Consider the following 17,655-nt stretch of genomic DNA (forward strand, 5'->3'; position numbering starts at 1 on the left):
TCTGATTTAACAACAAAAATCCCATAACGGTAAAAATTTCTGTATTCTGTTCAGAAGCAGAAGGAAGAAATTATGAAAAGCAGGACGGCATATCAAGTCTGGGGAGAGACTCACAGATTAGGCTAACTTACAAACTGTTATCTCCTCAAGAAAGCTATTCTGATATATTCCAAAGTAATTCAGAGTGCTTCCCTTATTGGCTGAAGTCAGTTGCACTAAAGCAAACAGTTTTTGGAAAGGAGGGCCTTGCACAGAATTATAGAATACTTTACGAAGAAAAACTAGCCTGCACTGGATGCCAGAGTAGAAGTGTGGAAAAAGATGAGAGCAAAAAATATCTGGGAAAAGAGAGGCATTAAAAGGTAGGAAGGAAACTCGCCTTTACATTTGTGTCTCACATGGCACGCCACCCTGATTTAGGATAACCTAGAAGACCTCATGTTCCACTTGACTATTAAATACCTTGCCGGCCTGGTTGGAGAGCTTACATCTTAAAAAAATAATCTTCCTATGTATAAACAGAGTTGACAAAATACCTGACTTTACATTAAAAAGCTCTAGAATTCATAAGTTGTAAAGTTTTTACCCCTGATGGAGTAATAGGGGAATGGGCAATGGATGCACAGCTGCTTCAACATCTGAACTCAAGAGTTAAAACATTCACTACTCCTTCTATTACTAACAATTTATCCCAAACCACTGCTCTTTTAGCAGCATTATAAATAAAAACTCTAAAGTAAGGATAAGATTTACAAGAATATAAAGTGACCTACATATCAGCTTTCTGTATGCAGACGACAGCGCAGGCGAATCTCTGCAGCTCTCCTCCTGAAAGATCTTCAACATTGCGTTCTTTCAGATGGGTTAGGTCTATAAGAGGAATTGTCTTTAGTGTTATTCTGTTTTACCTCTTCAGGGTAAAATGTGCATTGCAAATCATCCTGCATTTGAATATTTCAGCTGAAAGTATGACAATTACTAGAGATTTTCCCATTTATTTCAGTAATCCATATAAAGATATCAGTCCTTAAGAGTTAAGTTCATGGCCTATTAAAACATATACACAAAATAAACACTTACCAAGCTGCTGACATACAATTGCTTGTGTCTTTGTTTCATCTTTTCGGTCCAAAATAGACCCCACTGTCCCCTGTCACAATACATCAGTAACAGTTACTATTATTTTCCTTCAATACTAATCCCTTCAATATTAAGAAGAGTCACAAAGTAAAACAAGTTTACTTTGATTTATCTTTCATATGTCCACCAATATTTGTAATACCCACTACACATCTCCTAAAAAGCAACTGACCTTTGCAGCCTTGGGAATCTGGTCTACGTACTGAGGTTTGATAATGGCTTTTAGGTCATCTTCAAGAATCTTGGTAAAGTAATTTTGCAATTCAGATCCTCGGAAGTAAGTCAGAATTTCTTGCCAATCAGGTGGATCCTAGAAATGTATGTACAGTTATCTGAATTTAGTAATACAATTGCAAAGAGGATAAATGTTATACAAAATAGAACATATATCCAAATAGAATACTTTTGCTTCTAACATACTAATAATACCAGAGGTGGATTTTTTTTTTTTTCAAATCAAGGAACATAAGTTTACAAAATCTCAGAATTATCAATTAAGTAGCATTAACACATTTTTAACTAAAAAGGAGTTTCATTTATAGTTTCTCAGCACTAATTACACAAATAATCTTGAAAATAAGAACATTAAAAAATAAAATCACACATACTCTCTCCTTCACAGCCTCATAAAACTGACCCAAGATACTCATTTTTATAAGGTGGCAATACATACATCATACTTCCCAAGGTTTGGCTTTTGCTTTCCTGCTAAAATTTTTAAAGCAGTTGACTTTCCAATACCATTAGTTCCAACTAATCCCAAAACTTCACCCGGACGAGGAATAGGCAACCTGTCACAAGTGTACAAAAATAATGAAACAACTCAGACTTAGGTAGAAAAAACTACATAATACCAGAACGATGTCTTCTGATGCACTTGCACTCCACACACATTCATTAATAAGCCAAAAGAGAAATATGTCAGATATTATTGGCTATTAGGAAAAAACAAAAACGGCAGCCAAGACTGTTAATTGTTAGAAATGCATCCATGACCAATATTACTCCAAATTTTATCTATTCAACTTTCACTCAAAGTCTAAAGTAACAATTTTTCTTTACATATAAGGCTCAGTTTTAATGTACAATAAAATGCTTTGGTACAAAACTGCAGAGCAGGTGCAACCTCACAGTCTTTTTCCTTCTTTCTTTTTTTTGGCCTGCCATTTACTTACAAGGAGAGAAGTGCCACATGAACCAGAAATATTCCACTTCATACTCCCTGCTGCAGTAGGGCCCCTTAAAGCTGGCAGGTTGAGAAATACCTTTTTATTAGTTAAATCTAGACTCCCAGATTCAAAATATTAGTGTTCAGCAGATTAAAAACCTCAAAGAATGTCAATAACAGTATATGTTGAAGCTCAGAGTAATATTCTCTGTAGATCATGAGATTAATAGATAAATAAAATCCACACAAGGTCCCTTAAAAATTATTTTGGGGAGAAGGATTTTATAACAACAATGATTCTCACCCCAGTTGTATACTAGAATCACCTGGGAGCCTTTTCAGGTTACAAACGGCCAGAATATACATCCAGAGATAAGACTAATTCAACTGGGTTGAAATTACCTGGGCATGAGTACTTTTAAAAAGACTCTCAGGTAATTTTAATGTCAGCCTGAATGAACCACTGACATATACAATGCTATTCTGCATGATGTTATAATATTATATTTTGCTTTAGTGGATGCAAAAGTTATTACCACTTTTTTTCCATTTTTTTATTTCTCTGAAAATTTCAAATGTATTTTACTCTTGACTGAAGTAAAGAACAATGTTGACTTGGAAACATACCTGTGAAGTTTGAAGGCATTGGCACAATATCGGTGTGTTGTTTCTTTTTCCAAGTTGCTTGGTAAGTTGACAATTGATAAGGCGCCAAAGGGGCATTTCTGTTATTTAAAATAAAGAATTAAGTTTCCGTTAATTTTTAGAAACATATGCATGACTAAAATGAACAGATTAAGAAGTTTTTACAATTAGTTTTCCAAATGTGGGAGTTTCACACAGACGTTAAGTACTGTTTTACTTCCTTTCCTTAAAAAAGTTAAGTTACTCAAAGGCAAGAATTGTAATTAATATATCTGTATTCCCCTTAGTAACTGGCAAAATGCTGGAGATTTAATCTGTTTAACACTTCGTGAAAACCTTACAGACCTGGAGATAGATTTTTGCGTTTAAAAAAAAATATTATTAGATAAAAGAAGGTTAAGAGCAAGATAAAACTTGATTATCTGGCATAGCTCAGCCAGTAATGCTTCTGTCTGCAATGCTGGAGACCTGGGTTCAATTCCTGGGTCAGGAAGTTCCCCTGGAGAAGGAAATGACAACCCACTCCAGTATTCTTGCCTGGAGAATCCCATGGACAGATGAGCCTGGCAGGCTACACAGCTCATGGGATGGCAAGAGTCGGACACGACTTGGTGCTATCTTTCTTTTCTTTCTATTGAGCGTACAATTTCATACACAGTCAATGAGAAATGTCCTCCCTTTATTTCCTTCTTCCTGTCTTCTGTATGCTTCCTTTTCATCTTTGTAAAGTCCTTTAAGTTTGTACTTTTCTTGGTCTATTTACGTCTCAACAGAGCATAGTATCTGCAACAGAGCAAGGACTAATGTCTTTCCATTGTGATTTTTAACCATCCCACATGAAAAAGATATTCATATTCCAAGTGAGTAAATTCACATAAAAAGAAAAACATTTATTCATAGAAAAACTTATTCAAATGGTGACTGTCAATCAGATAAATGCCCAAGGAATAAGAATGGTAAAAATTGGAAGGTGATTTAAGAGTGGTAATGTGGCTAGAAAAATTCCTCAGAAGTACAAATAAAACCAAAAGGATACAAGCAAAATGTATAAATGCAGATTAGAAATCTGTTTGATAGAACTGTTCAATGAGCTTAAGGAACTAATTCAAAAGTCTATATACAAAGATTTCAGTGAATTCCCATTTTCTAAGTTATAAGAACACAGAAGTTTAAAAAACAAAACTCTTATTTTCAAGCAAAATCATCAACCTCTAACAAAGAGTATTAATTCCTTAAGCAAGATTTTTTTTTTAAACAAATGGAGTCACTGCCATTTTACAGACTTCTCTATTATTCCATCAATGTACATAAAATGCTTATAGGCTTCAAGTAATTTAAACTTCTCTTAATCTTCAAAGAAAAAATATCCATGTTGTTCATATACATGCTGCATTACAAGTATCCTAAGTGTTCAGGAAGTATACACTACCCTTCTCCCCAAAGAGATTCATTACATCAGTATCTTTTCTGCCATGGAGTACATACCCAAATTCTGGAATCTCAATATGCTATAGTAGCCAAGAAAGAAAATAAAATCAAATACAGTGTTCAAAAAAAGATTTCCAGCACCCACAACATTGGCAGGCAAAAAATATTATTAAAAGAAGAAAAAACGCTTTCAGGTACCAAGCTTGGTACTTCTGGATACTTACCTGAAAATTCAGAAACCAATTTAAAATATACTTGAGCCTAATTAGAAAAAATAATAGGTGGTAGCCATATTCCAGGAAAGGTCCTTTCTAAAATACATTATGTGCAAATAAAAAATAACTAATTTAAGACCTTTATACTCTGGCTCCTAAATATCTTTTAAGAACCAAAGTTGGAAACCCATCACTCTTGAAAAAAAGCCCTAATCAAACTATTCAATATAACAAAAACTGAAGCATTTTGAAAAATTACACTATTGGAATAAATTCAACAATAAAAGAATACAGCAAAAGCAGCACTTCAGGATTAGGTTAAACTAAGAAAAGTTTTTGGCTGTGTCCATTTTTATTTAAAAGTGTGAATTTAAAATTAAACAGATTTGAAAAAAATAATATATAATATGACTCATATTTTTTGTCTTTATATTTCCAAAAAGTTCTGGTAAAGCTCTGGAGAATGTTCTTCTCATAAGAGGGTGAAAAAGAGAAATTAATTTTGGTTGGAAATGGCTTTACAAAATTGCATACAGCAAGGATAACTTTTATTTTTTTAAAGGATAATGTTTAAATGGGGTGGCTTAATTAATTGAAATTGCAATAATATTACTAATATAAGAAAACCATTTTTCTAAATTTGTATGATTTTTTCACTGTTTCATACTTGGGTCTTTACAAACAGTTATAATGTATTCAGAATTTTTAAATTTCATTTTTAGGTTATAATTTAATACAATAAATAATATCACTTACTTTAATACAAATACCACAGCCAATACAAAGAGTTTCAGAAATCCAGGCTATTTTGCTCTGGGCGGTAACCTCTATGCATAATTTTCCTGCAAAGGAAAAGACAGAATTAAGTCATTTCTTCTGATAGTCTAATTTTCTGACAACACTGTTATTTCAGCAATTCTGGTTCCAAATTTCCATACAGAATCAAATTTTCAAAGATCACAAAAAGAAATACATTTGAGATAATATCTTAAATCAGTGCTTTGTATGGATAGACTGCTCGACTTATTTACTTATATGAATATTCGTCATGTAAGACAGAGGTGACTAATATGCTTATTTTAATTTACTGCAAGAAGATGCTGGTTAAAGTATTTGTTGTTATTGGGTCACTAAGTCATGTCCAACTCTTTGTGACCCATGGACTGTAGCCCTCCAGACTCCATCCATGGCATTTTCCAGGCAAGAATACTGGAGTGGATTGCCACTTCTTCTTTATTTTTTTAATATTTACTTATTTTTTATTTGGCTGCGCTGGATCTTAGCTGTGGCACGTGGGATCTAGTTTCTTGACCAGGGTTCAAACCATGGCCCCCTGCACTGGGAGCATGTAGTCTTAGCCACTGGACCACCAGGGAAGTCGTAGGGGTTGCTATTTCTGATCTTAAAAGTTGACTAACCTGAATATTTAATCCACCAAATATGCCTTGACAATGGTATTATACACCTGACAGGAGAATGCAATACATTAGCTAGATCAGGAAAGCTCCCCAAAGACACGCATCTAATACACAGACTAAATTAAATTTAGCATTAAGAATATCAATAATGGCATTTCTGAATAGCACAGTAGACTGTAAGACATGACATCTAAAGTTTCTTTTAAGATTTAGTAAGTTTATTTCTCACTAGCATATTTAAAGTAACAATTATTTAGCATAGCTTTTAAAGACTACCAATTCTGAGTTTTTGAGAATTTATTTAATCTTGAAAATGTAGCAAAAGCTCATGAACAGTCATTCATACTAAGCTGTTTTTAAAAAGAATATTATCAAACACAAACATCTTGGTAGTTCTTTCTTCATGACTTAAAGTAACTATAGATTTTGCAGAAATGTAAGACTCTCACTAATTTGAACACTGGTTTGATTTTACAGTCAATGAACTTAAACAATACGTGAACTGTGAACTTCAGATGTTCAAACTGGTTTTAGAAAAGGCAGAGGAACCAGAGATCAAATTGCCAACATCCGCTGGATCATGGAAAAAGCAAGAGAGTTCCAGAAAAACATCTATTTCTGCTTTATTGACTATGCCAAAGACTTTGACTGTGTGGATCACAACAAAATGTGGAAAATTCTGAAAGAGATGGGAATACCAGACCACCTGACCTGCCTCTTCAGAAACCTGTATGCAGGTCAGGAAGCAACAGTTAGAACTGGACATGGAACAACAGACTGGTTCCAAACAGGAAAAGAAGTACGTCAAGGCTGTATATTGTCACCCTGCTTATTTAACTTCTATGCAGAGTACATCATGAGAAACGCTGGACTGGAAGAAGCACAAGCTGGAATCAAGATTGCCGGGAGAAATCTCAATCACCTCAGATATGCAGATGACACCACCCTTATGGCAGAAAGTGAAGGAGAACTAAAGAGCCTCTTGATGAAAGTGAAAGAGGAGAGTGAAAAGGTTGGCTTAAAGCTCAACATTCAGAAAACAAAGATCACGGCAAGAGGTCCCATCACTTCATGGCAAATAGATGGGGAAACAGTGGCTGACTTTATTTTTCTGAGCTCCAAAGTCACTGCAGATGGTGATTGCAGCCATGCAATTAATAGATGCTTACTCCCTGAAAGGAAAGTTATGACAACCTAGACAGCATATTAAAAAGCAGAGACATTATTTTGTCAACAATGGTCTGTCTAATCAAAGCTATGATTTTTCCAGTGGTCATGTATGTATGTGACAGTTGGACTATAAAGAAAGCTGAGCGCTGAAGAATTGATGCCTTTGAACTGTGGTGTTGGAGAAGACTCTTGAGAGTCCCCTGGACTGCAAGGAGATCCAACCAGTCCATCCTAAAGGAGATCGGTCCTGGGTGTTCACTGGAAGGACTGATGCTGAAGCTGAACTCCAATACTTTGGCCACATGATGCAAAGGGGTAATTCATTTGAAAAGACCCTGATGCTGGGAGGGACTGGGGGCAGGAGGAGAAGGGGACGACAGAGGATGAGATGGCTGGATGGCATCACCGACTTGATGGACATGGGTTTGGGCGAACTCCAGGAGTTGGTGATGGACAGGGAGGCCTGGCGTGCTGTGTGTGGTTCATGGGGTCGCAAAGAGTTGGACACCACTGAGCGACTGAACTGAGCTTAAACAGGGTCATTTAGTCACAAGGTATTTAAAGAAATTTAGAATAAAATCTGGTCTTATTTTTACATTTTAAAGAAACCAACAGGGGTGAAAAGTGTACACTAAAGCCTAGAGAACCATGATGATAATGCATTCTTTTAAAACTTTCTCTTATCCTTAAATGATCCACAAAACAGCTTACCCATTCGAACCACAGGGCAACTCTTCTTGCACTCCTGCCGACATTTCTTAGGTTTACATTTGTCATGGTTGACAATAGCAATTCTTGTTAATTTATCCGCCATGATTCTAAAGAAGTAAGACTATCCAGTTCCTCTATTAAAGAAAAGAGTAACAAAATTATGGCATAGTCAATGCAGTTTATTAAGATAAGTAAGTCACAGGTATAAAAAGTTTGAGAGGAGGAGATATCACTATTTCAGATATTAATACCTGGAACTAATTAAAAAAACAAACAAACTAGTGAAAGCAATAAAATAACTTGTTATGTCTGGAAAAACAAAATTTTACTTATATATCATTAATCAGAAAATTTATATAAAGAAGGAAAAAAATACTACTCTCAACAGTATATACAAATGTGATGAAACTCAAAATTACCACTGAAAGACAAAAGACCTGAACAAATAGAATGGTATGCTGTCTCAATTTTCACAAAAGAGAATAGTCAATATCAAAGTTTTCAATCTTCCCTGAATTTATACATTTAATTCAATCTCAAAGGGAAAAAACTGAATCAGACAAATAAAATCTAAAGCTCTTATGCAAAAAGTAGTAATAGCCAGGAAAATGGGAAAAGAGTAAGGGGTCAGGGGAACCTATACTTGACATATGGAAAAAATTGATATAAGGCCTAAGTAATTAATGCAGATACCAGTGGATGAATACTGACCAATAAAATAGAACAGAAAGACTTGACATGAAACATACATATGATAAAGATGTTTACTTCCTCCCTCAAACTAATCATCACTTCATGTCTTATCTATTTGACTATGATACTACTGATGGAAGTGGCAATTAGCAAGGGTTTAACCATTATGTTGGTCAATTGGAAAAAAAAGTAAAAACTGCTTTCGCTGGGAACTGAAAATATGGTCAAGATGAATTTTATGTTAACTGCGCTGATATGAAAAGGAGACCGGGGACTTCCCTGGAGGTCCAGAGGTTAGCATTTTGCCTTCCACTGTAAGGGGGTGAGGGTTGATCCTTGGTTGGAGAGCTAAGATTCCACTATGCCTTGCAGCCAAAAAACCAAAACATAAGACAGAAGCAATACAGTAACAAATTCAATAAAGACTTTAAAACTGTTCCACACACACACAAAAGAGAGACCAAGTAACCAAGTAGCTGAAAGTTTGAAAGCTTAGTCGCTCAGTTGTTTCCGACTCTTTGTGACCCCATGGGTTATAGACTACCAGGCTCCTCCGTCCATGGGATTTTCCACAAGAGTGCTGGAGTGGGGTGCCATTAACTATACGTATATAATTTTGGAGCTTTTAAAGTCTTGATATTTAACAGCACCATAAATTACAGAGCTGAGGTCAAAGTTAACATAATCTTCTATATACTGGGCTTAGTGATAGAAATTAATTTTCTTAGAATGTGATCAAAGTAATTCTAAAAAGCGCCTTTCTACTCCAGTTTATTCCAATATGTAATGAAAGAACCTCAAGCCAATAGATTATTGATCAACAAAGACATTCTGCTGGCTTTTTCTATCATGACTATGAACCCCCATCCAGATTTTTCTTGACTGAAAGCTTCCTCTTATATTACTCTCCAGTCTTTCACACATCCCTTCAGTATCGTTAGGTTTGGAGAGGACTAAGAGATGTTGCTCTTAGAGCTGCTCCCAGACAATTATTATCTCTCCCTTCTCATTAAAAACAGCCAGCTTTTGCTTCTTAGGTCATCCATCTGCTTTAGTCATTTCCAACCATATCAGTCCCTCATATCCTTTGAAGACTCCAGCCCTTGGCTAATGTTCACTCTTTACCAACTCTTGTCATAATACTTGGTGATTTCAATATGTTCATAGATGATCCTTCTATTAATAGCCTGTCCTCTCAGTTTATTAACCACTTTCCTCTAGTGAGCTTGTCTTTTACCCTACCCTACCTGGCCCTTCTTCCTTTGGCCAAATCCTTTACCTCATCATTTTGAATAACTGCATTTTTCTATAACCGACCTTTCAAATACGCCATTCTCCAACCATCTTTTCTATCTTTTCACTTCACCACTCACATATACAACAATCCAACAACCCTTTGAACTCCCCTCACTCCTCAGACCTGTAACTGTCTTTGCTGCTGCTGCTGCTAAGTTGCTTCAGTCGTGTCCGACTCTGTGCGACCCCACAGACGGCAAACCATCAGGCTCCCCCGTCCCTGGGATTCTCCAGGCAAGAATACTGGAGTGGGTTGCCACTGCCTTCTCCAATGCATGAAACTGAAAAGTGAAAGGGAAGTCGCTCAGTCATGTCCAACTCTTAGCGACCCCATGGACTGCAGCCTACCAGGCTTCTCTGTCCACGGGATTTTCCAGGCAAGAGTACTGGAGTGGGTTGGCAGTGCCTTCTCCAGTAACTGTCTCTAGATTCTATTAAATTTCCACTGTCCTTCATCCCTTTGTATCTTCGATTTCTTCTGTACCCACATAAAATTGTCAGTCACTTACACCCTTATCTATAATTCTGGTTAAATTCAACTCTTCACCTGCACACAGATGGCAAGAGAAAAAATAAAGCCATGCTGACTAGTATTATCTCAAGTGAACCTTTATGCCAATTAGCCATCACACTATATGTATTTCCATAGCTAAGTCCCTTTGCAAACTAAAAGATATCCATCCACCAGAGAAAAGGTTACAACAATTTTTTCCTATCTGTAACATCATCAATTATTCAGTCTTTCCACCAGCTTATTCCCAGCATTCAAACACTTCATTACCTGACCCCAACCTCCCCCACTGCTTCATTTCTCCACCAAGACTGCCAGGAGAAATATCAATAACCTCAGATGTAAACGAATTGCCTACACTCAGATGTAAAAGAGTTCACATTTCTCTAGGTATTTTCTGTGGAATCCACTGCAGACATTAGCGTCCATCATTTCTAACAGCCTGTCAGGTCATCACTGTATTTTACATGACTAAAGCAAACGGTTGCCGGTATTTGCTTCAGGGTCTTAGCATTTTCTGCTCCCTTTGCGGGTAATGCTACTCCCACTACTGGCTCACTCCTTCAAGTCTTTAATGTTGATTCTCAGTGAGTCTTCTCTAGCTGTGAAACTGCCTTGTTGTCTTCTTCTTCTTAGCTCTTCCTACTATATTACATAGTATATATTTCATATACATGTACGTATACGGTATATATAGGGTTTCCCTCATAGCTCAGTTGGTAAAGAAACTGCCTGCATTGCAGGAGACCTTGGTTTGATTCCTGGATTAGGAAGATTTGCTGGAGAAGGGATAGGCTACCCTCTCCAGTATTCCTGGGTTTCCCTTGTAGCTCGGCTGGTAAAGAATCCCTGCAATGAGGAAGACCTGGGTTAGATCCTTGGGTTGGGAAGATCCCCTGGAAAAGGGAAAGGCTACCCACCCCAGCATTCTGGCCTAGAGAATTCCCCTTGTATAGTCCATGGGGTCGCAAAGAGTCTGACACGACAATTTACTGTGTGTGTATATGCATTTATGTATTCTCTCTCTACACACACACAGACAATATTTTTCCCTCGCCAACTACAAAGTAGCCCATCACGAGTGCAGGAATTTTGTTTGTTCATTTCAGTGGCTGGCCCAGTGTCTATGTAGTAGGAAAGCAAACATTTCTATTGAATGAAATGTGAAAATGAATTTAAATATAGTAAATAAATTTCCTACAGGTTATAACAACTTTAGGAGTCTTTGCAAGTTACCAATACATTATAGTGACAGTTAAACACTAAAGTATATTATTTTTAAAAATCACCCAAAATGAGACAAACATCGTATGTAACAGAGTTACATTAATGGATAGGTTCACTTTACCTCTTTATAACTTTTAGAAACTCATCTAAAGATCAGCATAAGAAAATAAGTGATTTACGAACTGCTACCAAAAAAGCTATCATTCTAGAAGAGACAACTCCCAAGAGACTGAAGATTCTTCAGCTATTAAAAATAATAAAACTAGAGATCATACAAATTATGGTGAATGAGCATGATGAATTCCCCTGCAGGGGATAAATCTTCATTGATTTATCAATGAAACTGTTTACAATAAAGTTTATTTCTGCCAAACTACCAAATTGTTTTAACTGCTATTTCAAACCATTTAAAAAACCAAATGACTGTAGAAGATGATTTTTATAAAATAAAACATACTAGAGATGGTTAATGGAGAAGGCAATGGCACCCCACTCCTGTACTCTTGCCTGGAAAATCCCATGGATGGAGGAGCCTGGTGGGCTGCAGTCCATGGGGTCGCTAAGAGTCAGACAAGACTGAGCGACGTCACTTTCACTTTTCACTTTCATGCATTGGAGAAGGCAATGGCACCCCACTCCAGTGTTCTTGTCTGGAGAATCCCAGGGACGGGGGAGCCTGGTGGGCTGCCGTCTATGGAGTCACACAGAGTCGGACACGACTGAAGTGACTTAGCAGTAGCAGCAGAGATGGTTAATAAGCTGATTTATATTTTAAAATGATAAATTATAATGCAGTTAAGAAAAATGAATACAGATTCTCTGTAGAACTGTTAATTAACACAGCAAAGTGTAGACACTATTGTTAATTAAATTTCTATGTAAGTTTCAAGAATTGGGAAGAAGGATCCCCTCCTTTCTTTTTCAGTGAGAAAGCTACAGTACAGGAAAGCTTGGAGGGGAAGACTGTAGTTACAGACTCCTAGGAACAAACAGGGATCTGAAGCTATCTCAAATCTGAAAACAAACTGTTGAAAACAGGTACTTAAACAATGACCTCTATCATCCTTCCAGCTGAAAGGAAAAAAGGAAGTGAGACATTTATAGAAAGCATTTGTAGTCTAAAGAAACTTAAGTCGAACAGTCATGTCCGACTCTTTGCAATCCCATGGATTGTAGTCTATCAGGCTCCTCCGTCCATGAGATTCCCCAGGTAGGAATACTGGAGTGGGTTGCCATTTCCTTCTCCAGGGGATCTTCCCGACCCAAGGATTGAATCATCCATCCGCTTTACCGTCTGAGCCACCAGGGAAGCAAAGTCTTAACCACTGGACCACCAAGGAAGTCCCAGGAGTTTTCCCGCTCGGTTGGTAAAGGATCCACCTGCAATGCAGGAGACCCTGGTTCGATTCCAGGGTTGGGAAGATCCGCTAGAGAATGGAAAAAGCTACCCACTCCAGTCTGGCCTCAAGAACCAGCCCATGGAATCCGACAGGACTGAGCGACTTTTCACTTTGTAGTCTAAAACCAAAATTATTTTAACACCCTGTGAAAGCATATGAAAACGAATGATGCTTATGTCATGTGAAATATTATAAAATTCTATGCTATTGCAGGTTATTAAATTTATAAAACGTGTAAGTCGGGAGTGGTGCACAACTCTGATTTCAGAGTCTTAAACTGAAGACAATTAGAAGGGACGCTGAATTAATATAACTTTATCCTTGCCCCATACCAGCAATTACATTAAATATTCTTCCTAAAAATATTTTTTATAGGGGGAACAAGGATTTTAACTAAAACAAAAACAAACAACACTTTTTGGTTCAGATAAGACAAGAGCCCTTGGTTAATACTGACAAAAACGAAGCATTATCGTCAAGTAGCTGGTATAGAATGCATATTCTCAGAACCAGGGACAAAAGTACTGAGGACTGCAAAACAGATGCCACTCTCATAAATGCAGTTAGCAGTCCCGTGGAAGAGAAAGCACCCCTCCCCCCAATAAAACCAAATACAGTGTTTTGACAGTTATTTCTCTCTCACCGATTTTACCATAAAAAATGAGAAAACCTGCTTAGGTAGTTTATGGGATGTGGGAATTGACTTTAGCCGTCGCGCCCACGATGCAAGAACCACTGAAGGGGAAATAAAGGTACTTTCAGTAAAGACATAGTACCTGATCTCCAGAGGTTTAAGATACGATAACGGGGAAATCGAAGAAATCACCAAGTGTCATAAAAACTACTGCGAAATGCAAAATGCGTTCAACTGGGAGATTATTTGAGATCACCATGGTGACTGCAGAGTACAAGCCGCTGTGAGAAAAGTCTGGCCATCATTTCTATAAAGACTGGGAGTGGACGAGGAGGATCCGACTTCTTGGCGGTAGGATGCCGTGACTCATTCCACAATCCCCAAACCGCGAAGAAAAGGCTTCCACCTGTGCCAGAAGAGCCGGGGCAATAGGGGACGCTCTAAGTTATAAAGGCGGCTTTCATACAGACTCAGGGCTAGGGGAGGCGCGGGGTCAAGGCGGGAGTGGAGGCGGCGGGGAGTGGACCACCGAGAGAATGGCACCTATATCCATTTCCATGTCCCCTGGCGGGGGTGGCGGGCCATAGCGGCCGAGAGCCGGGTCAGCTGCAGGGAGAGGGCGAGGCGCCTCCAGCGCTCGGCGGCACCCGCGCTCCGGCGGTTCCAGCTGTCTCGTCCAAGCCGGCTGCCACGCGCCGCTGCCGCCGCCACCTGAGGCCTAACCAAAGGCTCTCGGAGAATGTCCCCACGGTGTTTAGACCGTGGCTGACTGCAGCTAAAGGCCAAACCCCTCCAGGCTATTCACGTACCTGGAGAAACAGATTCCCCTGGCGGAGGGGAACGCAGAGATCAAATCGGCGCTCGCTTTTCACTTCTCAGCCACACAGCGTGTTCCTGCGGCCACCGGCCAAAATGGCGGTGCCCAGCCGCCGCCTCACGCATGCCACAAGGACGTAACGCGCGTGCGCGCCAGGGCGCGCCAGGCGGAGCTGTGGAAAGAGGTAGAGAGAGGCGGCTGGGACTGACGTCATTGTACTGCGACCCCAGGGACGTCTCGGGAAGCTAGACGGGCCTGGGAAGCCGAGTGGGAGTGGCGCGGAGCTGCGGCGGATCCAGAAAAACCGAGTGGCGGCAAGCAGAGTCCGCAAGCTGTAAGTGCGTGGGCTTTCCCCGACGGGGAGAATGGTTCTAGCTTAAGCGAACACCTCTTCTGCATTGTCAGTCTTCTTTTACGCCATTTCCTCAAGGCCCGTGGGTCAGAAATGGATCTTTAGAGGTGGCCCATTTTAGCACTTCTGGCAGAGGTGTCAAGCAGAACCGACAGAGTCTGGACCAGACACTGCTCGCGGTGGCTTTCTCTCCTTGACCTTAGCTCCTGAACGGAATGGCCCGGAACCCATTCTTCTTCGAGCTCCGTGTTTTTTCCGCTTGGTGGCATCCAGTGCCAAGTTCGGCAGGTGAATTATGCTCCAAAATAGAGATGGGCCTTTTCTGCTCCAAAATAGAGATGGGCCTTTTGGGGGGACAGTTTGACATTTTTGGACATTTGAACATGTGACCGTAGGTTTAATTGCCTCATCTTAGATCTTACTTAACTTGTAGGTGGGAATACTTTAGTTTATTATTGAACCTATCCATTCATCCATGTACTCATTCAGAAAACTGCTAACAGATCGTTTAAGCCTCAGTCCTTTCCAGTTTGTAGTTCAGTGTCTGGTATTATTTAGAGAGTATCAAGTTTGAAGAGTTAGGGAACAACTGAGATCTGACAGAAGGTGAATATCAAAGAGACAGTGTGCAAACCTTCTGGGCCACGTTCATAATAGCATGTATGTATAACGATGTTTAGTAGTTGAAACTTTGCATTGCTGAAGCAGTCTTACGTGTTCACTATCCTGGAGGGTTTTTTTTTCCCCCCACATTTGGACACAGTTACCAAGATTAACTAACAAAAGGTGTGAAGGATGAAGTAAACTTGTGGTTTAGAACAGGCCCGTTACTTCTAGGCATTAAAGGCATTCTTCTGACTTCATGTTCTACGGTAAGAGCACATGTAATTGGAATTTTTGACAATTAATGAAGAGATGCGATTTTTCTCTGCATCACTTAATGGATTATATAAGATGTAGACCAATATTTACATACTCCAGGATTAAGATTTCAGTCTTTTTTAGGGAAAAAACTGCATTTGAATTGAAATTTTTGCTCATGGAGGTATAGAACTGCACAGCATTATAGAGTTACACATCAGCCCCTTTAGCAGGAAAGGGGAAAGCCCAGACCGCTCGAAAGTCTAGACTAGTTAAAGGCGAGCCTTGAGTTGACATCCTGATCCTATGGCGTTTTGACTACTGTATTTTGCTGCTTTGCACAACTTGTCAGTTACATTGTAGAAACAAAATGTTACATTGTAGAAACAAGACTGAATTCTAAGGCCTTTTAAATTGCAGTGGTTATGTCAACTGCTTTTGAAAATAGATGGTTACTATCCAGGTTACATTAGTGATACACTGGCTGTTAAACTTTTACCATTTGTAGAAAGATGCTCAGGTCCTGGTGTAATGTGAATATTCTTTTTTTCTGCATAGAATATTTTTAAAATGACCACACCAAACAAGACACCTCCTGGTGCTGACCCTAAGCAGTTGGAAAGGACTGGAACAGTACGGGAAATTGGGTCACAAGCTGTTTGGTCACTCTCATCTTGTAAACCAGGTAAAACAAAACAGAAAGAAACTGTTTGTGTTAACTACTGAAAGTTTCCTTGTACACTGGACTGACTTTAATATTCGTTTTGTTTAGATGTGTGTGTGTGTGTTTGTGAGTCACTCAGTCGTGTTCGACTCTTGGCGACCCTTAGCTCGCCAGGCTCCTCTGTCCATGGAATTCTCCAGGCAAGAATACTGGAGTGGATTGCTATTCCCTTCTCCACGGCATCTTCCTAACCCAGGGATTGAACCCAAGTCTCCTGCATTAAATGCAGATTCTTTACAGTCTCAGCCACCAGGGAAGCCCTTTGTTCAGAGGCTTTATTTTAATTTTAAAGTCTAATTGGATTTTCATTTGTTACATATCTCTTCTTAATTGCTTTACTAGTATCCACTTCAGTTTAACTGCACATGTTATAAGGTCCCTTTATCCTCTCCTCTTTTTGCTATGATTTAGTTACTTGGTTAGCATTTTTTTGACTATTTCTCTGGATGGGATAAATGAATGATACATTTTTTTTGCGTGATTATATATCCCCAAATAACTATTTTACTCTTGGTTGGGATAGAATTCTCTTTCTTTTTTTTTCCCCTAGTGTGATAAAGTACATTTTTTTTTTTTTTCTATTTTGAGAAAGGTGTCACTTCACACTTTGACTAGGATGAAGTTGGATTAATTCTCCCCATTTAATGTGTAGTATTCACGCTAGAACTCACATCACCAGAGACAGAGAATTTCTTTATGGACTTAACACTGCATCCTTTTCCTGGACCTAAAGCAAAATAAATCTGTAGTGCTTTACGCATTTGCGTGTCATCCTTATACAGGGGCCATGCTAATCTTCTGGCTATCATTCCAATTTTAGCATATGTGCTGTCAAAGCAAGCCCTGGGATAGAATTCTTGAGTGGCAGTCCTTCTCTCAAAAAGTTGGGCGTGCTAGTTTACCACTTCCTTTTTATCATGTTGCAAGTAAGATGGTGTATATCTGCCTTACTTGCTAAGTAACTTATTCTTTCTTTCTATTGATTCTTAGAGTTCAAGACTTTTGCCAGTATACATGTGTATCTTTTCTCATCCATATAGCCTGTAATATGATAGGCATTTTCAATCTGTAGACTCAAGCTCAGAGAAAGTTTTTTAGCTTAAGGAATTTCAACGATAATGGTATTGATTCAGTAGTCATTTTTCTCTCAGAAAGCTCTACTATTTACACATTAAGACTCCTGAAACCATCTTCCCAACCCAGCCTCTTCTGTTTCTCCTTAAGATTCTTTTCTCTCTCTTTTTA

The 17,655-nt window shown here is 38.7% G+C and overlaps 2 protein-coding genes and 1 non-coding gene across 6 annotated transcripts in view; 1 reads left to right on the top strand and 2 right to left on the bottom strand.

The window, feature by feature from the left end:
* ABCE1 (ATP binding cassette subfamily E member 1) overlaps positions 1-14,570 on the bottom strand; it is a 30,658-nt gene extending 16,088 nt beyond the window's left edge. The window contains exons 1-8 of the mRNA XM_052654582.1: positions 14,466-14,570; positions 7,896-8,029; positions 5,353-5,438; positions 2,936-3,033; positions 1,814-1,931; positions 1,313-1,450; positions 1,081-1,150; positions 774-870 (exon numbers count right to left, since the gene is read on the bottom strand). Coding sequence (XP_052510542.1) covers positions 774-870; positions 1,081-1,150; positions 1,313-1,450; positions 1,814-1,931; positions 2,936-3,033; positions 5,353-5,438; positions 7,896-7,998 — 710 coding nt within the window. The 5' untranslated portion in view covers positions 7,999-8,029; positions 14,466-14,570. The remainder of the gene's footprint in view (positions 1-773; positions 871-1,080; positions 1,151-1,312; positions 1,451-1,813; positions 1,932-2,935; positions 3,034-5,352; positions 5,439-7,895; positions 8,030-14,465) is intronic.
* A 138-nt stretch (positions 14,571-14,708) lies between these two features.
* ANAPC10 (anaphase promoting complex subunit 10) overlaps positions 14,709-17,655 on the top strand; it is a 141,154-nt gene continuing 138,207 nt past the window's right edge. For 3 of the 4 annotated variants that reach the window (XR_008200815.1, XR_008200814.1, XM_052654791.1), the window contains exons 1-2: positions 14,933-15,113; positions 16,245-16,371. Coding sequence is in view for 2 of the 4 variants with exons in the window: in XM_052654791.1 (XP_052510751.1) it covers positions 16,257-16,371 (115 nt within the window). In the remaining 2 variants the exon portion in view is untranslated. Of the gene's footprint in view, positions 14,808-14,932; positions 15,114-16,244; positions 16,372-17,655 lie in introns of those variants that run through there. The other variant, XM_052654792.1, reaches the window with a different exon arrangement.
* On the bottom strand, positions 17,148-17,250 carry LOC128062683 (U6 spliceosomal RNA). Its single transcript, XR_008200837.1, has one exon. It is a non-coding gene; the product is annotated as a U6 spliceosomal RNA (small nuclear RNA).

This window comes from Budorcas taxicolor, chromosome 17 (genome assembly GCF_023091745.1).
Source record: "Budorcas taxicolor isolate Tak-1 chromosome 17, Takin1.1, whole genome shotgun sequence".
Lineage (NCBI taxonomy): Eukaryota > Metazoa > Chordata > Mammalia > Artiodactyla > Bovidae > Budorcas > Budorcas taxicolor.